Source organism: Oryctolagus cuniculus, chromosome 13 (assembly GCF_964237555.1).
Source record: "Oryctolagus cuniculus chromosome 13, mOryCun1.1, whole genome shotgun sequence".
Lineage (NCBI taxonomy): Eukaryota > Metazoa > Chordata > Mammalia > Lagomorpha > Leporidae > Oryctolagus > Oryctolagus cuniculus.
Window position 1 is genome coordinate 18,163,515 of NC_091444.1, and position 25,287 is coordinate 18,188,801.

At 46.6% G+C, this 25,287-nt stretch overlaps 3 protein-coding genes across 21 annotated transcripts in view; 2 read left to right on the forward strand and 1 right to left on the reverse strand.

The window, feature by feature from the left end:
- Positions 1-7,387, reverse strand: UBE2T (ubiquitin conjugating enzyme E2 T). 3 transcript variants are annotated; one of them, XM_008268582.4, is made up of 7 exons: positions 7,212-7,387; positions 3,375-3,547; positions 2,742-2,811; positions 1,555-1,660; positions 1,344-1,442; positions 1,111-1,194; positions 1-357 (listed from the first exon to the last, which is right to left on the reverse strand). In XM_008268582.4, the coding sequence occupies exons 2-7, from the start codon at positions 3,481-3,483 to the stop codon at positions 232-234; spliced, it is 594 nt and encodes a 197-aa protein (XP_008266804.1). In that variant the 5' UTR covers positions 3,484-3,547; positions 7,212-7,387; the 3' UTR covers positions 1-231. The 3 variants fall into 3 exon arrangements, with proteins under 3 accessions (XP_008266804.1, XP_051676452.1, XP_002717641.1); XM_051820492.2 differs by lacking the exon at positions 7,212-7,387 and adding an exon at positions 7,037-7,164; XM_002717595.5 differs by lacking the exon at positions 7,212-7,387 and adding an exon at positions 6,432-6,944.
- Positions 7,388-12,627: 5,240 nt separating this feature from the next.
- Positions 12,628-25,287, forward strand: part of PPP1R12B (protein phosphatase 1 regulatory subunit 12B) — a 215,740-nt gene continuing 203,080 nt past the window's right edge. For 16 of the 17 annotated variants that reach the window (XR_011381332.1, XR_011381333.1, XR_011381336.1 and 13 more), the window contains exon 1: positions 12,628-14,351. Coding sequence is in view for 9 of the 17 variants with exons in the window: in XM_008268574.4 (XP_008266796.2) it covers positions 14,061-14,351 (291 nt within the window). In the remaining 8 variants the exon portion in view is untranslated. The remainder of the gene's footprint in view (positions 14,352-25,287) is intronic. The other variant, XM_051820468.2, reaches the window with a different exon arrangement.
- Positions 16,046-25,287, forward strand: part of LOC103351004 (dolichyl-diphosphooligosaccharide--protein glycosyltransferase subunit 1-like) — a 40,493-nt gene continuing 31,251 nt past the window's right edge. The window contains 3 exon segments of the mRNA XM_070056208.1: positions 16,046-16,081; positions 17,613-17,682; positions 24,556-25,286. Of these exon segments, the coding sequence (XP_069912309.1) occupies positions 16,046-16,081; positions 17,613-17,682; positions 24,556-25,286 (837 nt within the window).

The window sequence follows — 25,287 nt, forward strand, 5'->3', positions numbered from 1 at the left end:
TCAACATTAACTGATGATTTATTTTTCATGTTAAAAGGTTTCAAAATATGTATGTACAAGATAAATAAAACTAGACTCACTGTACAGCAACATACATAAACATACAGGGTCTTTTATAGGATACAAAAAATGACGTCACTGAATTAAAAAAAAATTCAAGAGTGGTAGGAAAATGAGACCATGTCAACAAAGACTGTATTAACTATAACTAAGATGGACCCACACAAACCCCTAAACATCAAAGTGAAATTTCTTTTCGGTGCCTCCTAGCTGCGTGGCTTTCCTCTTCTGTGCTGGGTTGTGTACTCTGGCGTCATCGGCCTCTGGCGGATTATCAAGCACGTCTTCCTCTTCCATCTAAGAGCAGATCAGGTAAAGGTCAGGTCCACAAATGTCAGGATGCACAGAACGGGCTGTGCCACAGTTCCAGGTCCTTCTCGGCCGCAACACTGTACACGGCACTGTGGTATCATACTACCTCCAAAAGCATCTTCTCAATTTTTTTGTGTTAAAATATTTTTATTTCTTTAGGATGTGCTCATTTCCATATCCCTGCAATCTGTGTTCGTTAAATGAGGAAATCTCACCAATTTAAGTTGGGGGAGTTTTTCCTTCTCTCAAGAATGGCCCACAAAAAATGTCAAATTAAAAAAATGTATTATTTCCCCCTACCCCCACCCTTCCCCCTATAAAGTCCTTTGTGATAAAGAAGATAACTTAGAAAAAAAATCTGAGTCACTTCCCTTCTATCCCTGCTACCCTAAAAATTAACATACGTTTATACACAAATTATTCATGCATGTATACATTACTACATATAATTTACACATAACTGTAAGTTATTATAATGGATCATTTATGTATATATATATAATTTAACCAGATGCTGCCTGCCCTCTGGTGTCACTGGCAGACGACTGTTAGGAAGAACTTACTACTGGTCACGCTGCCGGGCTATTCTGCTGAGTGACCACGAAGAAGGTTGCAACAGGAGAAGATCAACGGGTCACTCTGGAGTGCAGTACAAACTGGGCCAATCTACTAAACATTCCTTAGAATATACAGACGCATACACACTTAATGAACCAATAAAGGTGGCAAACATCATACCCTCTCTGTTTGTCTTGCATATTTCTCTGTCCACAGCCTGGCATTCTTGAGGAAGACTGGCTTGTTATATTTAAATTCTGAGGACTAAAATGGAATCAAACCAAAGAGTTAATAGAGACAAAATGAGTTGCAGTGGTAGGCCCCAGCTACCACAGCCATCAAAACGTCACACAGCAAGCACTGAGAGTGTAAAGCCAGCAGGACGCCCGCTACGAGGAAACGCAGGTACCTACAATGTCAGCCATCAGCGGGTCATCAGGGTTGGGTTCTGACATGAGCAGCTGAATAGAGGTCAGCACAGTGGCGATGTTGAGGGACGGCCTCCAGGCTCCCTGCACACACAGATACGCAGTTCCTTTTATATTAGGATGTGACGTGCTAATTCGGACTTTACCGATGAAGAAAAGACAAAGACACAGAGTCAACTCCTCACCCGTTACTCACTTTTGGTGGCAATTTGAGAACATCCAGACAAATTCTCCCAGCAGAGTCAATGTTTGGATGATAGATTGGAGTCAGAAATCGGATCTGAGGAGGTTCAAACGGGTACCTTTGAATGCACAGACCAGAGGGTTTTCGTTATAATATTGCTCTGAACACATTTTAAATAGTTTCCTGGTCTCTCACTCACACAAACACTTATGTATGTACATAAATGCTGGTGTTAATATCAAAAAATATCAGGAAGATGGCCTTCAGGGGGCAAATCTCTTCTAATTTCTGAACATTTGCGCATGTATCTCCTATGAATAAGGTCAGTCCCCTATATAACTGCAGTGCTATTACACCCATGAAAAAATTTTAAAATAATTCTTTAATATCACTTACTAATCAAATTTCCTTAACTATCCCCTTCTTCCCCAATTTTTTTATAGTTGGGTTTTCAAACAGACCACATTAAGATTTATACATTGCATTTGGTTATCACATCACTTAGTGAGACACAAGCCTTGGAAAGTTCCTAGTCTATTTCCAGAACTTAGGTATGACATGACCATAAACTACCCTCTCAGAAGGCTCAAGTCAGTCCAGGATCTGACCCGGGGGCCAGATATCCATATTTCATCACATATTCAATTCTCCCCTTCCCCATTTTACACAAAGCTACTACTGTGAACTTACTGATCAGAGCCTTGAAGGAGACCTGAATAAAACGGGGCCTCAACACTGAAATGAAAGGATGTGGCTGCTGCCATGGGCCTGGGCACGGAGGGATGGGAGGTGACTGCTGAGTGCGTGTGCAGCTGCAGGCTGGGAGCATCTGCAGATAGATGCTGGTGGTTCAACAATGTGAAAACATCAATGCCACTTAAAAATGGGCAAAATGGTCAATTTTGTTATGCATATTTAACCACAATCTAAAAAGCGGGCAGCTTACACGTGACCTAGTCAATTATTTTAGAAAAGGAAATTGAACTCCAAAAAAGACAAAATAACTTGCAGAAGTCACATGAACTCATGATAAGAACAGGATTAAAATCCAGGTCCTTTAATCCCTACACTTCAATACTCTTATATCATTCTGTTTTATAATAATTATATCTTATACTGTAAGTTGAAAACCGAATTCCTCTCTAACTCTGCCTTTCAAATAGATGATGTTTAAAAATAAATTAAAAATTCACACTAACCTCTCAGGAATGATAACTTCCAGCTTGAAAACACCTTTTTCATAAGGTGTGTTAGATCCACCTAGTATTTCTTAAAGAAGAGAAACAAGAATGAAAAGTTAAGAGAATCAGATGATTTGAACTACCACACTACATGGACCAAATGAGGCCTATGATCCTAAAAGAGAAGTAAGGTCTAAGACAATCATTGTCTCAGGGGCCTTCCCAAGTCTTCAGGCAATGCACCATGGTGATGTAGCCAAAAAGTCGATGGTGTCAGACAAAAGACACACGGAACATCTTTCATGTGAGTTGCAAAATGCTGGCCCCAAGACCAAACAGAACATGCAGCTTTGCCTGTTTGCAGTGTTCCCGTAACTTGTTTCCTGAATGCTTTCACAGACATTTGAGACGGTGATTTTGGGTTAGCAACGCTTTGGAACTACTGCACACTCCTGGCTACAAACAAGCAAAAGATGGCATAAAAAGTCAAGCAGCAAGAAATGGCAAGCAGCCTCCTACAAATGTGAACAAATTAGGGCGGGAAGATGGTGGGGCACTTTCATCTGACAACTACTCCCTCCTCTAGAAGAATCTAGAAAAGCTCCGCTTCAGCACAGTTTTCAGTGGGGCCATGACTCCCCTGATACCTACGAGCTCGCAGATCATCCATCTGGTCCTTTTCTTGCCAGCACGTGATGCCTGGGGGCGGCTCTGTGGCCAACATGTGCAACTCTCTCTTCAGGCGCGAAGCCCTCTGCATGATCCCCAAGTAAACGTGAAACCACACACAGGTCTCCACGCACACGAAGAGCCGGCTGCGTGCACTGGGGGAGAAAAGAGGCAGCCATGAGGCAGTAATAGTGACTGTGGAATCTTCAACACATGGCTTCAATTTAGTAAAGGACAAAAAAGTTTGATAAGAATAGATTCCTCTTATTAATTTCTGTTGTGACAAAGGAGTCCGTTTTCCCCAGTTCCTTTTTACAAGCTTAGCAGCTATTCCAATTTTTAAAATAAAGAATAAAAAATGTAAGAACTTCTACAACCCAAAAATACAACGGGTTTCAAATGCATGCCTGTTTAAACTAAGGAATTATAAATGCACACAGGGCCTGGGTCTGATGCGCCCCACTGTACCCTCAGCGTGCCTGGCACACGATGGGACTTAACAAATCCCAGCTGAGCACCCGCTCGGCAGGGCAGAAGTCAGCACTGACGTTCAGAAGCTGATGCGTGAACGCCTCGGGTTCCCTCCCTGTGCTGGGGATTCCCTATTCTCCCAACTCAGGAGTCCCACTGCACCAGGTATTCCACCTTCCTCGAGTATTTCCAATCCTTCCCGCACCACCAAATATGCTCAGGTCTCTGTCATGTAAAATAAAAACTCACACACACATCTACTCAGCACCCTTCTCAACCCCAGCTCTCCCTCTGGCTATTACCCAAACGATTCCAAGTCATCAGTAAAGTATTACAAATACCACCTTCCAGCTTGCGGCTTGTCTTTCCACTTTGTTCAGTCACACTTTTTTTTTTAAAGATTTTATTTATGTATTATTATTATTATTATTTTGCCACGCAGAGTTAGACAGTGAGAGAGAGAGACAGAGAGAAAGGTCTTCCTTCCCTTGGTTCACTCCCCTAATGGCTGCTACGGCCGGCGCTGCACCGATCCAAAGCCAGGAGCCGGATACTTCCTCCCGGTCTCCCATGCAGGTGCAGGGACCCAAGCACTTGGGCCACCCTCCGCTGCCTTCCCAGGCCACAGCAGAGAGCTGGACTGGAAGAGGAGCAACCGGGACTAGAACCTGGGATGCCGGCGCCACAGGCAGCGGATTAGTCTAGTGAGGCGCTGCGCCAGCCCCAAACTCACACTCTTCCTGTTAATTTGATCAACTAAAATTTTGACATTTGTACTTTTCATGTATCAAATTTCTCATTATCCTGAAATTCAAAGATACTTCCCTACTGGATTATCCTTCAAATTCTTTCTTTTCCCTTGAACAGAATTTGATTTTACTTAAAAAAAAAAAAAAAAAAAAAAGATTATTTTATTTGAAAGGCAAAGTTAGAGAGGGAGAGAGAGAGCTCTTCCATCCACTGGTTCACTCCCCAAATGGCTGCAATGGCCAGAGCTGGGCTAATCGGAAGCCAGGAGCTTCTTCTGGGTCTCCCACGTGGGTGCAGGGACCCAAGCACTTGGACCACCTTCCACTGCTTTCCCAGGTGCATTAGTAGGGAGTTGGATTGGAAATGAGGCAGCTGGGACTTGAACAGGCGCCCATAGGGGATGCCGGCACTGCAGGCGGTGGCTTTACCCACTATTCCACAGGGCTGGCCCCTTGAGTTTACTTTTTAAATGGACACGTCATAATTGTAGATATTCATGGGGTGCAGTGTGGTACGCTGATACATGTATACAACCAGTATCATGTGCACAAATCAAGGTGATCGTCATCTCTAACACGTACCGTTCCCTGAGGTGAGAACATTCACAATCCTCTCTTCTAGCTACTTTGAAATATATTTTGTGTTTTTTAAAAAAGGTTTTATTTGGGACCCAGCGTTGTAGTATAGTGGGTAAAGCTGCCACCTGCAGTGCCAGCATACCCTATGGGCACTGGTGCGTGTCCTGGTTGCTCCGCTTCTGATCCGGCTCCCTGATAATGGCCTGGGAAAAGCCGGGGAAGATGGCTCAGGTCCTTGGGCCCTGCACCCGCGTGGGCGACCAGGAAGAGGCTCCTGGCTTCAGAGCGGCCCAGCTCCGGCCGTTGCGGCCAATTGGGGAGTGAACCAGCGGATGGAAGACCTCTCTCTCTCTCTGCCTCTCCTTCTCTCTCTGTGTAACTCTGACTTTCAAATAAATAAATCTTTTTAAAAAATATGTAACAAGTAAAAAGTCTAAGACGGGCTCTTAACCAAAAAATTTAAGTTTAGGATACCCTAAGGATTGAAATAGTTATTTTCTTTTAATACTTAAACCTGAGAATAAAATCACATATACTTCATGTAGATACAGGAAAGGGTGATGTGTGGTATTATTTCACTGGCTACTCCAATCAATACAAAAAGTATTCATCAAAAATAGTAACTTTTCTGAGATGCACTAGTAAAAAAAAAAGATAGCATTTATTTAATAACTACATAAATGACCTAAAATCTATAATGCTGCACTTTCAGCAACATTAAAGATGTCAAGGGGTCACGGACACTTTCAAACTATTTCAAGTATATATTCAAATATATTTTCAGAGGAAAGATACATGCTACAACACATCCGGTGGTCCAAAAAGACCTCAAGCCACAGACCTACTAGATAGCAAAGACCGTCATACTCTACATCATCAATAAGTCACCTTTTGTTCCATTAGAAAGTTTTTTGAGGGCAAGTTCCTATTTTCCTTCTTTGATTAGGTAAGTGCCTGGCTTAATAACAAACTGTTAATGAATGGTGAGAAATCAGGTGGAGCCTTCACACAAAAGGCCCCATCTGGACACGCAGTCTTGGCATAGTCACATCTCCGGATCTGGTACTCGGCAGGAAAGCTAAATTCCACTGGGTTCGGATGCACTGGTTCTTACTATACTCACTCACAAAGACTTGAACTAACCAAGGGCCAATTAACTTGTAAAAGCTACAGCAAAAACTTTAATTCCTCACATTCTCCGAGTTATTTCTGTTTGGGAAACTAACTATAACCAGATTACCTGGGGAGCAGACGGCGGAGTTAGCCGTGGGAACATCTGCGATAACCACCAACTGGGACGCCTCGTTCGGATCACCGGGAGCGTCCAAAGAACTCTAAACCTGAGCGCCGGCTGAGTCAGGACGCTCTTCTTCAATCAACTTAGCAAAGGCGAATTTTAGTCCGCTGGCTTTCTCTCTCTCTTTTTTAAATCTCGGGGCATGATGCTCCCCCACAACTAAGGTTCTTTCAGAAATAAACAACCGATCCTGTAAGCAAGCTCCCACACGAGAAGAATCAGTAACTCGACTTCCTTCATGTAAATTACTCTTCGGACTTTCTCCAAATGCCACCTCCTGGGGCGGGTTACCAGGTCATCCACCTCGCGGGCTTCTCTGTAAGCCATTGCCGAGAAGGTAAAACCAACAGCCACGGCGGCGTGCCTCGGTACGAGGGAGAGCCGAGCGTCCCTGGCCGCAGCCTCGGGCTTCCGCCACGCTGCCCGTGTCCCCGGTCCTGCCGGACGGCCACCCCGCGCCCGCGTTTCACCGGCCTCGGGCAGCGGCCCCCTCGGGGCGACTCGTGAGGACCGAGCCCCAGCCTCCTCCAGGTCCCCGGTCCCCAGACCTGGAGTTTGTCTGCAAAGTTCCCACGCGCCCACTGCCCCGGAGCCTCAGCCCGACAGCGGCGAAGGAGGAGAGCAAAAGTCCCGCGTGGGCCCCACACAGGACTCCTTCCCGCCACGACCGCTGCGACTCGTTCAGCGAAGCGGGAGCGCGGAGAATTACCTGCAGCGACTCACCTGAACGCGGCAGCGCGACCACTAACCGGATTCTGGCGTCGGCGCGGGAACAGACGGTTGGCGTAGCTCCGCCTCCAGCCAGGCGAGGGCTGTGATTGGTCCGCAGCAAGCCCACGAGCGGAACGCAGCCGCCTATTGGCCAGCGCTCTGAGAGCGCGGCCGCGCACGCTGTATTCGAATGGGAGCGCGCGCCAGCCGCGGGCTGCTCCTTGGGGCCAGGCCCTCAGACCGCGTCTCACGACCGGGGGTGACCCGAGTTCTGCGGGGGCGACTGTGTCGGGGCGAGGTCGGAGCTGGAACTCACCTCACAGGGGAGGAGCAATGAGAGGAACCGGAAAAAACTTAATCTGGAGGAGGGAGCATCTGATTGCTGTCTTCATTCATTTTAAATACTTTTCTCGTGGAAGATGTTTATTGCTCCAGCAGATCAAAGGATGAAAGTTAAAGGGTTGAGCACTTTCTCTCAAGCCTTAAGAACTCTTGGAGCTGGCGTTGTGTTCTAGCAGGTTAAGCCTCCTCCTGCGGCGCCGGCATCGCGTATGGACCCGGCTGCCCCACTGCGTCACAGCAGGCAACCTGGGAAGTACTGAGTTCCGTCATGGTGGAAGAATTCAAGTCCAAATTCAGTAATCATCCGTCAGGAAGAGTGCGTAGGGATCCTTGCCCCGGGCGGAAGTTCGGAAGGCGGATTTTGAAGCCGTCTAGAGCGTGTGGTGTTTCCTGGCCCGGGAGGTACCTCTATCGCTGAGCCAACCTGGACTTCTCAGAGTCAAGCCGCCACCTGCGCGCCTTGGCCGCGCCCTTCAAGTCCCCGCAGCTCGGCTTCCATCCAGCTCCTCCCGCTGACGCACCTGTGCAGGCAGCAGCGGATGGTCCAAGTGCCTGCGCCCCTGCCTCCCGCGGGAGAGACCCCGATGGAGCCCCTGGCTCCTGGCCTCAGGCTGGACAAGCCCTGGCCGTTGCAGCCATGTGGGGAGGAGCCTGTGGAGTGGAACAAGTGAAAGGAAGATCGTTCGCTGTGTCTCTTCCCCTGCCTGTCACTCTGCCTCTTAAATAATAAATAAATAAATAAATAAATAATAAAATAAAAAAAAGGCTCCGGGCTGACTCGGATCTGAGGGACAGCGCTGGAACTTGATAGCTTTGGGGAATACGGTGGGAAGGGAAAGAAAACCAGCCCATCTCCCTTTCTCAGCCCCGTGTGTGGCACAGAGTAGCTCAGCCTTAACTTGCAAACCAGTGCAGCAGTGATTTCCACATTGAGTTAAGTGGAAGCCGCTTCCCCACGACTGGGCAGGCGCGTTCTCAACATCCACACATCCCCTGGGACGCCTTCTACCTGGGGCTCCTCCTCTTAGCTGGAGGGAAGAACCTCTGTGAATCATTGCGAGACACCAGCGATCCTGTCGCTACCCAGCCTAGTTTCCCCTTAGCTGTGGGGCTCTGCCTTGACCGTTGGCATTTCCTCATTGCGGTGAGATCATTCCTGTCACGATGCAGGAGTCACCGCTGATTTCACTCCTCCTGGTTGTGTTTTCAGCCTTTCACTTAGTTTCACTTTTATTTTCACTGTGTTTCTTTATTTCCTTCCTTCTCCAGCTGTAACTCTGTTATAGTTCAGTCTTCAAGAAATACCCACAATTTTGGCAATGGAAAAGAAATGCAAAGGAAAGGGATATGGCAGGTGCGGGTAAAAAGGCAGGATGCGAACGGAAGAAAGAGGACCCCATGGATTACGTGTGCAGTGTCCATTTTCCCACCAAGGGGAGATACGTTAACTGGAAGGAGCACAGGCCAGGCTGAAAGATTTTCTTTTCTTTCTTTCTTTTTTCTTAAGATTTATTTATTTATTTGAAAGGCAGAGTTACAGAGAGACAGAGAGAGAGAGAGAGAGAGAGAGAGAGAGATCTTCCATCCGTTGGTTCACTCCCTAGATGGCCACAACAGCCAGAGCTGAGCCAATCTGAAGCCAAGAGCCAGATTCTTCTGGGTCTCCCACGCAGGTGCAGGGGCCCGAGAACTTGGGCCATCTTCTGCTGCTTTCCCAGGCCACAGCAGGGATCTGGATCGGAAGTAGGGACGCCAGGACTTGAACCAGCGCTCATATAGGATGCCTGTACTGCAGGCAGCGGCTTTACCCGCTGCCCCACAATGCTGGCTCCGAAAGATTTTCAAAAACTGTCAAAAGATGTCACTGGTTTTAAAGATGGAGTATTCTAATTTGTTTTTTTATTTTTTAAATTTTTAAAAAAGGTTTATTTATTTATTTGAAAGTCAGAGTTACACAAAGAGAGGAGAGGCAGAGACAGAGAGAGAGAGAGAGAGAGAGAGAGGTCTTCCATCCTCTGGTTTACTCCTCAATTAGCCACAATGGCTGAAGCTGCGCTGATCCAAAGCCAGGAGCCAGGAGCTTCTTCTGGGTCTCCCACGTGGGTACAGGGGCCCAAAGATTTGGGTCATCTACCACTGCTGTCCCAGGCCATAGCAGAGAGCTGGATCGGAACTGGAGCAGCCAGGTCTCAAACTGGTGTCCATAAAGGATGCCGGTGCTTCAGGCCAGGGCGTTAGCCCACTGTGCCACAGTGCCAGCCTCTCATTTATTTTTTAAAGTGTAGGTATGAACAATTGTTTTATAAATACTCTTCACTTTATACAGGAACATATCATAGCTGGCTCAGTACATTTAAAAATACAAAATTTATTTATACACAGGGTTGTCAGGACTTACTTGTATTTGGAAATATATTTTCTTTAGAGTATTTATGTAGGAGATTTAAAGTATTTAATAAGAAGATTGTATAAGTTTGTTCTTGGAGAGCCCTGGTTGGTAGAATATGTTTTAGGAAAACACTAATAAGATTTTAATTTTGAAAAAAATTCAAGTTACTATAGGTAGATTAATGTTTTTGTGCATTTTTTGCTGAGTCAGTTACATTGATTAGATCATAATCATTACTACATTAGAAATCACCAAGCTGGAAGATACATTCCTTTCTCTCCAGGTAGTTATACACTTAAATTACTCAAGGAATTTATTATTTATATTTTTATGTTAAATATCTAGAGAAGGTATTGCACTCTACCATCACAAAAAGAAAAAAGAAAGGGCTGTGATGCAGCAGGTTAACGCCCTGGCCTGAAGCACCGGCATCCTTTATGGGGGCCATTCCAGTCCTGGCTGCTCCAGTTCCAATCCAGCTCTCTGCTATGGCCTGGGACAGCAGTGGAAGATGGCCCAAGTCCTTGGGCCCCTGTACCCACGTGGGAGACCCAGAAGAAGCTCCTGGCTCCTGGCTTCAGATCGGCACAGCTCCGGCCGTTGCGGCCACTGGGTAATGAACCAGAGGATGGAAGACCTCTCTCTCTCTCTCTCTGTCTCTGCCTCTCCTCTCTTTGTGTAACTCTGACTTTCAAATAAATAAATAAATCTTAAAAAAAAAAAAAGGAGAAGGAAGAGGGAAAAGAGGAGTAGGAGAAGAGAAGCAAATAAAATCATACAGTGAGGAAGTGCTTCTGCTCCCTGGACATTCCTGGTAGTGAGATTGATTTCTTGTTGAAACTTAAGCTCAAGCCTTTTGGGAAAGTAGGACTTGGCTAATTTTAGCCTATTTATACAACTGGAGCCAGATACTTCTTGTTTCTGAATGTAAAAAAAAAAAAATACAGTCAAAAGAAACAATGCTATTGATCCCTGAAATGTTTACCCCAGTATCAGAAGAGAAGTGTTTCAGTATACTAGGAATCACATGTGTTATATATTTGAGCAGCTATTTGTACCAGAAACATAATACTAAAATAGTGCCCGAGGATTTCCAAGAGGGGTAAGCTTGTAGCTAAGTATTTACTCCTATTTGATTAATATCAGTTTCTTTTTTTTTTTTTTTTTTTGACAGGCAGAGTGGACAGTGAGAGAGAGAGACAGAGAGAGAAAGGTCTTCCTTTGCCGTTGGTTCACCCTCCAATGGCTGCCGCTGCAGCCGGCGCACCGCGCTGATCCTGGCAGGAGCCAGGAGCCAGGTGCTTTTCCTGGTCTCCCATGGGGTGCAGGGCCCAAGCACCTGGGCCATCCTCCACTGCACTCCCTGGCCATAGCAGAGAGCTGGCCTGGAAGAGGGGCAACCGGGACAGAATCCGGCGCCCCAACCGGGACTAGAACCCGGTGTGCCGGCGCCGCAAGGTGGAGGATTAGCCTATTGAGCCACGGCGCCGGCAATATCAGTTTCTTTTTAAGAACGATTTATTTTATTTATTTGAAAGACAGAGTGACAGAGAGAGAGGAAGACAGAGATCCTTCATCCACAGGCTCACTCCCCAAATGGCCACAACAGCCATGGTTGGGCCAGGCTGAACCCAGGAGCCCAGGATTCCATCCAGGTCTCTGACGTGAGTGGCAGGGCCCCAAGTGCTTGGACCGGCATCCACTGCCTTCCCAGGCACATCAGCAGGGAGCTGGCTCAGAAGCAGATGGGATGCCCCCGTTGTAAGCAGCAGCTTAACCCGTTGTGCCACAATGATGACTCCAGTATCGATTTCTCTTTTATTCCTTAGAAACTCTATTTGGGAGCTTGTGGAATTTTAAATATCAGTAAGTGACTGAGATGGAATACCAAGAGTTCCCTGTTGACAATTACAAAGTAAATCTCACAAAGATTTTTAATTACCATAAATGATAAGACAGGCTGTTTTATGTTAACTGTATATGAACACATATAATAAGTAAAACAAGGTTGTATAATGTATTATTTGACTTTTATGCACATTGTTATTCCCAAAGATGCTGAAAGACTTACTTAGTATTTATAAGGTATTTAAGAACACCCAACCGAACCTTATGGTGGACACACTGTGATTACACATGATAATCTTTTGAATTGATATGTCACTTTTCATTTGAGGCTCTCAATTCACTGATTTGCTTATTTCTTCAGTGCATGATTTCCAGTTCACTTCGGGGGAAATTGAGGAACAGGCAAAGGTTTACATGACAGAATATATTAAAGTGTCCTTTTATAATGCCCCAATCATTTGTCCAAGTTATTTTTTTAAGATTTTATTTATTTATTTGAAAGGTAGAATTACAGACAGTGAGAGGGAGAGACAGAGAGAGAGGTCTTCCATTCACTGGTTTACTCCCCAAATGACTGAAACGGCTGGAGCTGGACCAATCCGAAGCCAGGAGCCAGGAGCTTCCTCCCAGTCTCCCACGTGGGTGCAGGGGCCCAGGGACTTGGGCCGTCTTCTACTGCTTTCCCAGGCCTTAGCAGAGAGCTGGATGGGAAGAGGAACAGCTGGGACTAGAACCAGTGCCCGTATTGGATGCTGGTGCCACAGGCAGAGGATTAACCTGTGCCACAGCACTGGCCCCTGTGCAACAGTTTTTCATGAAAAATTTCGAACGTCCAGAAAAATTATTTTTTAAGATTTATTTATTTATTTGAAAGGCAGAGTTACAGAGAGGGAGGGAGGGAGAGAGAGAGAATCTTCTATCCGCTGGTTCACTCCCACAGATGGCTACTGGAGCTGAGCCAATCCAAAGCCAGGAGCCAGGAGCTTCTTCCGGGTCTCCCATGTGGGTGCAGGGGCCCAAGGACCTGGACCATCTCCTACTGCTTTCCCAGGCCACAGCAGAGAACTGGATTGAAGTGGAGCAGCCAGGTCTTAAACCTGCACCCTTATGGGATGTTGGCACTGTAGGTGGCGGCTTCACCAGCTACTTCACAACTCGGGCGCCAGGAACATTTAAGAATCTAATACTTGCATATATTCTCATTCATTAGTAATAGTACATTTAATTCTGTTTTGTCCAGGGTGGAGGGTCTGGAGGGTATAGTTATTAGATCAGTCAGAAGGACATAGATTTTATAACCAAGTTCATGCTGAATATGAAAATGTCCCACTTCCTGCCTTAAGAGAGGTTTAGTATGTTCCATGTTATCTTTCTGAAGCTTTGGGGGAAAAATCACGAAGATCAAACATCCATTCTGTCTTACAATAATTTAAGATTGATGACAAGCGTCGGGGAGGAGGAGGAAGAAAGAAGGAGAATCAATACTTATGAGCAGACGCGTGCTAGGCCTCCCGTGTGCATGACCACACCTGACCCACACCGACCCTATCAGCTGTCGATTCCTACACAGGGATCGGCTCGAAGCCGCGAGTACACAGTCCATGGGCGTGGCTTCCATTGAATTCTCCACTACCCCGGGCGTGGAGAAAGTGTCCTGTGGACTGCAACACGCAGTCCTGAATGTACCACTCACGGGTACATTTTCTGTGACGTCAAACGTGTCAGCGCACGGGACACGGACCCTAAGGGCACTTTGCTGCTCATTCTCCCCACTAGAAAACGCAGATCATGAGGGCCACCTTTCCACCCCACAGGTGCGATGCGATCTTTGGGCAGCTCGGATTAGTTAGCAGTCACGACGAGAATAAACTACGACTCCCAAAATGCCCAGAGGAAGAGGCTGACAGGGGGTTGGAGAGGCAGTCCCAGCTTTGGGGCAAAGGTGACCCCGCGGGCTCCAGCGGCGGAGGACGGAGCAGCGGGTTCTGCCCCTCTTCTGCGGCATCCTGGGATGTGTAGTTCACTTACGGCCACGTCGTGCCCTTAGGGCAGGGAAGATTACTACAAGTCCCGTGAGGACCCGGGGCCCGGGCAGCGCCTGCGTAGTGAAGCCAAAGGAGCGCGCGGGCGGTGCTAGCGGCGGGAGGAGTAAAGATGGCGGCGCGGCGGTCTCCGCCTTCTCCTCCTGGCTGAAGCGCTGCTAGGGAGGCGGGCAGCGGCACCCCGAGCCGCTACAGCAATCCAGTGGTGATATAGTTTCGGCAGCTGCCGAGGCCGGAGCCATGGCGGAGCTGGAGCACCTGGGCGGGAAGCGGGCAGAGTCGGCGCGAATGCGGCGCGCTGAGCAGCTGCGGCGCTGGCGGGGCTCGCTGACAGAACAGGAGCCCGCGGAGCGGCGAGGCGCGGGGCGACAGCAGCCGACGCGGCGCGGGAGCCCCAGGGTCCGCTTCGAGGACGGCGCGGTCTTCCTGGCCGCCTGCTCTAGCGGGGACACCGACGAGGTGAAGAAGCTCCTGGCCAGAGGAGCCGACATCAACACGGTCAACGTGGACGGCTTGACAGCCCTGCACCAGGTAACTCCCCCGCCGGCCTCCCCGGCGTCCGGCCCCAGCGAGCCGCCCGTGTCCCCGCCGAGCCCTCGCGCTCGGGCACGGCCTCTCTGGGCCACCTGCCCCCGCGGGGGTCGCCCCGACGCCCGGTCAGCGTTTGTATTTCCCTCCGCCTGCTCGGGCTGTCATGGTTCCTGGGGATCGGGACCCGGTGTTATCCCTGTCGAGGAGCCGCCCGGCCCGTGTGCCCTGCCCCGCGGCGCTCGTGGGCACAGCCCTGTGTCCTTGCAGAAGATTCAGGTCTCTGCCCGCGTGGCCCCATTCAAGAACAGCTTAGATTCCTCAGTACGTGTGTGCCCTGGCGAAGGCGCGCGGGTCTCGGGGAGCTCCCGGGACGCCCCGACCTCCTTGTTAGGGTGTCTTATTTTCTTTCCAACAGTGCCACCGGCTACGAAAGGGCTTCCCATGAGATCTGGGCTACGAAGTCCCTTCCGGCTGTCCGATACTTATGGACTAGGCGTTCTGTTTTTCTTTCTTTTTTTTTTTTCTGACTTGCTCTTTAGAAATCACATGTGTATAGCTTGTGGTAGACGGATTGAGGATGGCCTGACAGTTCCATGCTTGAAAATAACACCTTCGCTTTCGTCTTATGCAACAATATTCTGTATATTCCGACTGCCCTAGCTAACTCCGCCCTCTCTCCCCAGTTGAACTTCATCAGTTATTTTGGTGAGCTGAGAGCTGGGCTCCTACTCTTAAATCTTCCTTAGTTTTTCTTCTGTCTGGGCAAAGTGAGTGCACAAGTATCCACTTCTAAATAATTAACCTTATGTCAGAAGCCAATAGCTTGAAATCCCTCCTCATTTTGTTTCCATCCATCTCTTTCAAGGTGGAAGAGATTTCTCTTTTCATCCACCTTTTTTCTTCCGCACCAAAGGTAGCGACAGTGATTGTCTAGTGCTTTGCTGTTTAAAAATTACTAATTCTGTGAAAAAAAATTCCTTCTTCTGTGCTCCCTGACGGAGTCTCCCTGGTGATCGGCTGAAGTGGGTGTGGCAGGTGTTACTCCCATTTTACAGAGGAAATGAAAGCTCAGACAAAGCTGTTGCCTGTGCAAGATTAGAAGGGAGAGAGAGAACAGCCTCTACATACGTATTTGTCAGATTTAAATTGCCGAGCGCCGTCTCCCCCTTACAAAGGAGATGAGTATAAAAATAGGATAGGAACCAAGAGAGCCACGTGAACTCGTTGGGAAAGTAACTTCTTATTTTTCAAGTGTGTTTGGGGTGTGAAAGAGATTGAATTCTGGGTTCTTGATAAAATCTTTTTATGGGTTCATGGAAGATAGGGAAACAGAATCCAGCTTTCTAGTCCGTGTGCTCTTTTTGGAATCGCTCTTCCGCTGAAGCAGTTTTCCGAGTGTAACTCAGTAGCCTTGTTTCCTTTAAGGTTACCCGGCTAGCGAAGCCTGGTCCTCCCCACACCCGTTTAGATTTGGCCCTGAGGAAAGCCCTGCCTTTGCGGTCACCCCTGGTGGATCTCCTCCCCACAGCAGGGAACCGCTTTTCTGGGCTCAGAACCTTTCCTGCCCTCTTCTCCGCCAGCCCAGAGCAGGGAGTGCAGCGTCTCTCAGCTCAGCTTCGTCTTCAGTGGTCTCCTGCAGGAGCGGTGACAGCTATGGGTTGTCCCCCGCACCCCGCCCCAGCTGCAAATGCGCCATGGACAGGGCTGTAGTCAGTGTGAGTCAGATTCAGGTAGAGGTTAAGCTTCTCAAAGACTTGAGGTTGAAACAAGCTTCTGTTGAGACACCATCTGTTTGCATCAAGACAAGTAGCCTTTCCAAAGAGTTACAGTGTTTCTCCCTGGTGGGAAGCACTCTAAAAGGTTATTTTGAAAGGTTAGACCACAGCCACCAGGAGCCGAACCAGCTACATTAGGACTGATTGTCCCGTGAGATGTGAGTGGTGTAGTTATCTGAATCATTCAGTCACCACACCCACCTGGTAGAGAGCCTGATATGCGTTATGTGGATGGTTGCTTTGCCGTGGCTACTTGGCCAGCTGTGGATTATTGTCTTGACCTGTTGGAAGAGCCCCACGTGATACTGGGGGGGGATTTTTCTCCTCCTCGCACAAGGTCACTGCTGACCCTGCACTGCAGGTTGCAGCGCCTTGGTGCTGCTTCTGACTTGGAGACTTTCTTTCTTGGCAGTCTTTGTTAAGGCCACGAGGTGCTTGAGTCAAAGATAACGAACTCCAGGAGTCCTATTAATAATACTTGAAATAAGCTGGGTAAGAAGGATCTCAGAGGGTAGGCCAACTCTGATGAAAACCTTAGACACTGAAGTAGGCTAACTCCGTTTCAGTGAATAAATTAAGATTTGTTGTCTGGGCGTTTTGCGTCCAAGAGTGCCCAAGGAGAGCGGTGTTAATCTGCTGAAGGAACCCTTGAAAGCACTTGTTTGCTCACACAGGAACTCCTGTTGTACTTGTGTGTGCGCACTGTAAGGAAGGGGTGTGGGTGCTAATGATGCCGCATAGACTGCTGCTTTTCAAAGTTTCTTATTTGCGTATTTTACTTATTTGACAGGTAGAATTAGACAGAGAGATAGAGAGAAAGGTCTTCCTTTTCCGTTGGTTCACTCCCAAATGGCCACTACGGCTGGTGCTGCACCGATCTGAAGCCAGGAGCCAGGTGCTTCCTCCTGGTCTCCTATGTGGGTGCAGGGCCCAAGGACTTGGACCATCCTCCACTGCCCTCCCGGGCCACAGCAGAGAGCTGGACTGGAAGAGGAGCAGCCGGGACTAGAACCCGGTGCCCATATGGGATGCTGGCGCTGCAGGCAGAGGATTAACCAAGTGAGCCATGGCACCAGCCCTGAAGTTTCATTTATTTATTTAGCAATGTTGATTATTAGCACCTATCTTGGTATCCTTAGAATTATGGTGATCTTAGGTGCACTAGGTCTAGAAACAGGCTCTTAGAAAGTGTACCTACCAGATCACTGGGCTGTTGTTAGAAATACATATTTGCTTTTGGAAAGGAGATCATCTAAGATTTGTTAAAAAGACGCCTGCTTATTCCTTCAGTCCCTGCTCCAGTGGTGCTCTCCTGTGGACTCTGTGTGGTGAGGGACACTGAAGTCAGCCCACACAGATCTCGTCTCTGGCCCAGTCTGGTCAGTCTTCAGGGAAGGACACCAGAGAGATTAGAATAATTCCATACTTGACTCAGAAAGTCAGGTTGGCTTCATGATGGTCTCAGGGTTCAAGTTTTGACTCCTAGGATGAGCACAGACTTGATTCAATTGTAGCCCTGATCATAGAGCTGCCTCAAATTGACCTGGCAGCCTCAGGTAAGTTAGAATTATGTATATATCCCTGGAAGAGATGTGGACACAGGGACAGATGAGGGAGGGAAGGTAGGCAGAGCAGTTTATGTTTGCAGTGAGACAGAAGACGCCTAAGATGACAGTGTAGTTAGTTCACTATTAAAGTCCTATATTATGTGTGCCAACTTGTGTGGCGAAATAAAATTGCATTTGTAACTCTTTTTCTTTTATTCAGAATTCTTTACTTCTCTCGGAGTTCATCTGTGAAGTGACCTTTGCCTTATCCTGGACACTGAATTCTGTGTAGTGTCTGACTCAAAGCAATATGGGATTCAGAAAAATCTGTTGGCTCCTTCATTATTGTGCATCCTGAGTCATTTCACATGGGCTGATGTGAGCATCAGACTGTGTTGGGCACCTGCCCCGGCCATGTCCAACTTTCCACACCGTTGTAGATTTCAAAGCCAGATTGGGAAATTAGGCTGGTTTTTCTTTTGTTTGAAAGTACAGATGCAATTGACTTGTTTGTTCCTTAGCCACATCTCTCCCCCTCTTGTTTGTTTGTTTAGTTGAGAGACAAGGAGGAGCTCCCATTTGCTGGTTCACTCCCCAGATGCCACAATGACTGGGGCAGGGCTGGGCTGAAGCTGGGAGCTGGTCTCCCAGGAGGGGGTCAGGAACCCGATTACTTGGGCCATCCCTGCTGCCTCCCAGGGTTTCCATTAGCGGGAAACTGGTCAGGAGAGAGAACCAGAGGGATGTGGGCATCTTAACTGGTGTCTTAACTGCTAGGCCTAACACCCAGCCCTTCCCATGTTTTTGTTTTTTCACTTTGTTTGAAAGGCGCGCGCGCGCACACACACACACACACACACACATGAGGGGGATGGGGGGAGAAGGAAGCAAGTGAAACTGAGATCAGCCGTACTGGACCAGGCTGGGGCCAGGAGTCTGGGACTCAGTCAGATGTGCCACAGGGGCAAGGACCGCAGTCCTGGAGTCTTCACCTGCGGCCTCCAGGGTGCACATTAGCAGGAAGTGGAGGGTTTGGGACTCAGACTGGGGACTCTGATATGGGAGGCAGGCATTCCTACTGGGCAGCTTACCTGCCGTGCACCTTCCACATTCCCCACGTCCTGGCAAGCGACTGCAACTGCCATTGACTTTGAGAGTCCTGTCTGCATGCTTTAGGACAGGCAGGCTGTTGGTGTACGTAAGCACTGTTCTGCTAAAGAGCTGTAACTTAAATCGTTGTCTGTTTTTATTTCAAAATATTTTATATTTAAGATATACTTTATATATGAGTCACTCCTTTTTGTGTGGCATTCTCTGTATGTAGTCGTACAGCTTCCACCGTAATCACGATATGGAACCTGACCATTTCTCCAGCGCTTCTTACTGCGCCTTTGGATGCATCCAGTCCGCTTCGTGGGCACAGCCCCGCCCACGGCAGCAGCCAGCACTTTCAGTCCCTGGAGCCGTAGTGCATGTGGATAAAATCAGGCCATGTGAAGCGCCTGGGTCCGGCTGCTTTTGTGTGCCACGTTGCGTTGTTGCGGGTTGCGGCGCTTTGTTGGTCGTTCTTACTGAAAGATGCACCACAGTTTGTCCATTTGTCACTAGAAGGACATTTGGGTTATTTCCAGCTTTTGGCAGTAATAAATCAATCCTCTATAAACGTTGTTATACAGTTTTTTGTGTGTATATGTAATGTTTCATTTCATTTGGTTAAACTTAGTCTTGTAATGGTTGTTTAACCTTGTAAGAAACTACCAAACTATGTGGCCCCTACCATTTTGCGTTCCAAACAGCCGTGAGTGAGTTCAGGTTACCCTGTATCCTGTCTTAGTTTGGACTGCTTGGGTGGCTTGAACAACAAACATGCATTTGTTCAAGTCCTAGAAGTTGGAAGTTTGAGATCAGGATGCCAGCAGGGTTTTGCTGTGGCCCCTTTCCCTAGTGTACAGACAGCTGTCTTTTTAGCTGTGTCCTTACATGATGGAGAGCAGAAAGATGAGGTCAGGCTTTTGTGTCTCCTTATAGGGTGCTAATCGCTTTCATGAGGGCTCCTTGACCCAATTAACTTTCTAAAAACCACACTTCCTAATGTCACATTCAGCATTGAGATTTTTTTCCTTTCTTTTCTTTCTTAGATTTATTTATTTATTTGAAAGACAGAGTTACAGAATTATATGGAGAGAGATCTTCCATCCTCTGGTTCACTCCCCAAATGGCTGCAACTGGCGGGGGGGCTGGAACTCCATCAAGGTCTCTCATGTTGGGGGGAAGGGGTCCAAGTACTTGGGCCATCTTCCACTGCTTTCCCAGGCACATGAGTAGGGAACCAGATGGAAGAGGAGCAGCTGGGGCTCGAACCAGCATCCTAGTATTGTTTACTGGCTTTGCTACTGGTGACTCAACCTGTTGGACTACAACATTGGGCCCCTAGCATTAAGATTTCAACGTGAAGTTGGGGAGACACACAACAGTACATAATACATCATTGCCTGCACTTGGTGTTGAGATAGATAGATAGATAGATAGATAGCTAGATAATAGCCATTTTTATAGTTGTATAGTAGTATTTTTCTTAGTGACTTAATAGTAACACTAGTAGCAGCAGCAGTAGCAATGGTAATAGTAGTAATTAATACTGGTTCCTACTCATATACTATTTACTCTGATCAACGGGTTGTTTGAAGTACTTTTAATGTATGAACTCATACTTGAAATTCAAAACTCCTGAGACAGAAACTTGTGTTATTGTTTGGACTTTACAGACTTGGGGAAACTGAGACATTGCCCAAGCTCACACAGGTGATAAGTGGCAGAGCTGAAAAAAAAATTTTTTTTTTTTAAGATTTATTTCAAAGCCAGAATTAGAGACTAGAGAGAGAGGTAGATACAGAGAGATCTTCCACCCACTGGTATACTCCTCAGAGGGCCACAACAGCCAGTGCTGGGCATGCTGAAGCTGGTAGCCAGGAGCTTCATCTGGGTCTCGGTGGCAGGGTTCCAAGTACTTGGGTCATCTTCTGCTGCTTTCCTGGGCACGTTAACAGGGAGCTGGATCGGAAGTGGAGCAGCTGGGTTTTGAACCTGCACCCATATGGATGCTGGCATCGCAGGTGAAGGCTTAACCTACTACATCACAACGCTGACCCTGAGTATGTGCTTTTAACACTGTTTTCTGTTGCAGACTCTATTGTCTATATCGTCTATATATGGCCTGGGAAAGCAGTAGAAGATGGCCCAAGTCCTTGGGCCCCTGCACCTGTGTGGGAGACCCGGAAGAAGCTCCTGGCTTTGGACTGGGGCAGCTTTGGCTGTTGCGGCCAATTGGGGAGTGAACCAGCGGATGGAAGCCCTCTTTTCTCTCTCTCTCTTCCTCTGCTGCTCTGTAACTCTGCCTTTCAAATAAATAAATAAATAAATCTTTTTTTTTTTTTAAAGAAACTGGTTGCTGGTCTGTATGCAGGACATATATTTAAAAAATAGATATTTTTGAAGATTTTCATGGAGATTATATAAGTTTATTTTACTATTAAGGATAACAAGTTAATTTCTATTGACTTCTGAAAGGAACAAATTAGATTTTCCTTCCATATGATTATAATTTAAAGTATATGACATGACTGCTTCAACACTGACTTCTGACTTACAGTGATTTTGTTATTTATGAATTAAGAATATTTCAGGATGTTAAACCCGACACTAGAGGCAGAAAGGCTAGACCCCTGTTAGCTGATGGGCTGATTAGCTCCTTTAGATTATTTTACTTCCCAGCCTGATTTGATCTATTTCCTGCTCATTATCACTTTCACTGGAAGGCAGCCTTGGGGATCAGTGATAGGGAGATCAGTACCACAGTTTGTTCTGCCATTCATTCTCTTACATTTACTTACTGAATGTTTATTCTGGGCCTCACTTTGTGCTTTTGTTACTTTTTACTTACCAGTAGGTACATTTGAGAAACTAAGTTGAATTTTAGAAATAGTCTCCAAACTAGCTGGTTGTTATTATCACTGATTTTCTGCACTAGTTCTCCGGCTCTTGGAGTGGAGATGGAACTATATTCATCAGTATTCGTGACTCTCTTTATTGTGTTTGTCCGTAAAACTTAAATCTTCTATACCAAAAGGTGGTGAAAGATGCAGGTTTGGGATCTTCAGTAAGTCTTTAGTGGTTCAACATAGTTAGAATAAATCTGGATTACAGATCTTGGTCTGAAATTTTATATTGGATAAGGAATTGAAACCTCATTGGGATTGCTAACTTAAAAGTTGATCAATTTGTTGTTGTCTGTGACTGTGTTATATATTTTTTCCTCTTTTGAAGTACAATCTAAAAAATTGTTCCTTGGGGTAGGTGTTTGGTGCAATACTTAAGTCCCCACTTGGCATGTACACATACTATATTAGCATGCCTGGTTTTAGTCCCAGCTCTTCTGCTTTCAATCCAGCTTCCTGCTAATACACACCCTGGAAGGCTGCAGATGATGGCTCAAGTACTTGGGTCCCTGCAACCCAGGTAGGAGGCTCAGATAGTTGTGTCCTTTTGGCTTTGACCTGGCCAAAACCTGGCTGTTATAGGCAACTGGGAAGTAAACCAGCAGCTGGAAGATCTCTGTCTTTCATATAAAGTGAAAGTAAATAAATAAAAAACTTTTTTTTAAAAATTTATTTATTTATTTGAAAGTCAGAGTTACACGGAGAGAGAAGGAGAGGCAGAGAGAGAGAGAGGTCTTCCATTTGCTGGTTCACTCCCTAGCTGGCCGCAACGGGTGGAGCTGCGCTGATCCTAAGCAAGGAGCCAGGAGCTTCTTCCTGGTCTCCCACGTAGGTGAAGGGGCCCAAGCACCTGGGCCATCTTCACTGCCTTCCCAGGCAATAGCAGAGAGCTGGATTGGAAGTGGAGCATCTGGGACCCAAACTGGCGCCCATACGGGATGCTGGTACTGCAAACGGTGGCTTAACCCACTATGCCACAGACTGGCCACAATAAATAAAACTTAAATAAAAAAAATTGTTAACTCTCAGATCTTAGATTGTAACCAATTTGAATAAATTTTAGGGGCTTGAAGTTTTATCAAGCATTTTCTTGAGGCAATTTAGTTGTAAAACTGCAGCTTTAGTTCTCAGTACTAGAAACTGACATGCATGTGGTTTCCAATGAAACATTGTAGTTCATTGTAGTTATGGGATAGGCTATACAAGATCTTGGAAATGACTTTCTACTTAATATATTGAAATATAGCACCATGACTGTGCCATAGATATCAATTATATCAAGCATAAATTGTGACTTTTCATATGAATTTTTTGGTTTGGTGACTCACTTTTTTTTTTTTAGCAGCTTTTTTATTATGGTGTACTGTGGAACTCAAAAGTAGAGAGGGTGGTAAAATAAATTCTCAAAAATTACCAACTTATGATAAATCTTATTTCATTTTATAGATTCCTTTTTCTTATTCCCAATGCACTGGATATTTTATAGCCAATCCCAGATAATACACAATTTTATTTGTAAATATCTCAATATATGTGTCTAAAAATAGAAATTTCAATAAAACAATGATTTCTTTTTTTTTTTTTTAATTTATTTGACAGATAGAGTTAGACAGTGAGAGATAGAGAGAAAGGTCTTCCTTCCGTTGGTTCACCCCCCAGATAGCTGCTACGGCCAGCGCTGGGCCGATCCAAAACCAGGAGCCAGGTGCTTCTTCCTGGTCTCCCACGTGAATGCAGGGCCCTAGCACCTGGGCCATCCTCCGGTGCCCTCCTGGGCCACAGCAGAGAGCTGGGTTGGAAGAGGAGCAACTGGGACTGAACCTGGCACCCACATGGGATGCTGGCACCGCAGGCGGAGGATTAACCAAGTGAGCCACGGCCAGGAGCCAGGTATCAGGAGCCAGGAGCTCTTCTGGGTCTCCCACCCGAGTACCAGGGCCCCAGCACTTGGAGCATCCTCTGCTGCCTTCCCAGGCACATTAGCAGGAGCTGGATCAGAAGTGGAGCAGCCAGGACACAAACCGGTGCTGATATGGGATGCTAGTATTGCAGGTGGCGGCTTTACCTGCTGTGCTACAATGCCAGCTCCAGTGACTCTCTTAATCTGTGGCTTAATCTGTGGCTTTTTTTCTGTATCTTATTTTTTCAAGAACTGAGTTGTTTGAATTCTAGGGTTTCCCGGTCTGGATTTTGCTCACTGATTGCTTTGTCAATAAATGTCAATAAATGCATATAAAGATTTGACCTAATTCAGATCTGAATATTTTGGTGAGAGTAAATCATAGATAGGAATATATTTCATCAGGAAGCATATAACATCTAGCTATCTTTCTCTATGGTTTAGTTGCCATTGATGGCTTAACAGAATTTTGATGTGTCAAGCCAGTCTTGACTTAGACCTGAATTCCATTAATTAATTCTTCTAATTATCATCACATCTCCTTGTATTGACCTTCTAATTGAAATACCAATGCTGCATTAAAAATGTGAATTGTGAAAATTATGAATAAAAATAATATAGGTATAGTGTATTGACTGCTGCAAGGTTTGACATGATATACAATATGTAGATTGTTATATAAATATTCGTATGTAAATTTTTGTCAGTGATGATATTGCAGTAAACTTTCCTTATCACTTTTCATATCTTTTCCTTTAATACTTTTTTTTTTTAAAGATTTTATTTATTTATTTGACATGTAGAGTTATAGAAAGTGAGAGGGAGAGATAGAGAAAGGTCTTCCATCTGCTGGTTCACTCCCCAAAGGGCCACAGTGGCCTGAGCTGGACTGATCTGAAGTCAGGAGCCAGGAGCTTCTGGGTCCCCCAAGTGGATGCAGGGGCCCAAGCACTTGGGTCATCTTCTACTTTTTTCCCAGGCCATAGCAGAGAGCTGGATTGGAAGTGGAGCTACCGGGACTCGAGCTGGCGCCCATATGGGATGCTGGCACTGCAGGCGGCAGCTTTATCTTCTATATATCCTATAGTCAGGATGCTTTTAAAGTACACTATGAGAACAACAGCCCTTTCCTGACCATCACCAGTATGACCCGCGTCATCGAGGTCGCCCGCTGGGGCAATATTGCTGTGGAGGAAAACGCGGACCTGAAGCACACGGGGGCTGTGCTGAAGGGGCCCTTCTCACGCTACGACTACCAGAGACAGCCCAACAGTCAGATCTCCTCCATCCGCTCCTTCAAGACCATCCTCCCTGCGGCTGCCCAGGATGTTTACTACCGGGGTGAGATCAGCAACGTGTCCACCAGCCACCTCCTCATTTTGGATGACTCCGTAGAGATGGAAATCCGGCCTCGCTTCCCTCTCTTTGGAGGGTGGAAGACACATTACATCGTTGGCTACAACCTCCCAAGCTATGAATACCTCTATAATTTGGGCGATCAGTATGCACTGAAGATGAGATTTGTGGACCATGTGTTTGATGAGCAGGTGATAGATTCTCTGACTGTGAAGATCATTCTGCCTGAAGGAGCCAAGAATATCCAAGTTGATAGTCCTTATGAAATCAGCCGTGCCCCAGATGAGCTGCACTACACTTACCTGGACACATGTGGCCGCCCTGTGATTGTTGCTTACAAGAAAAATCTGGTAGAACAGCACA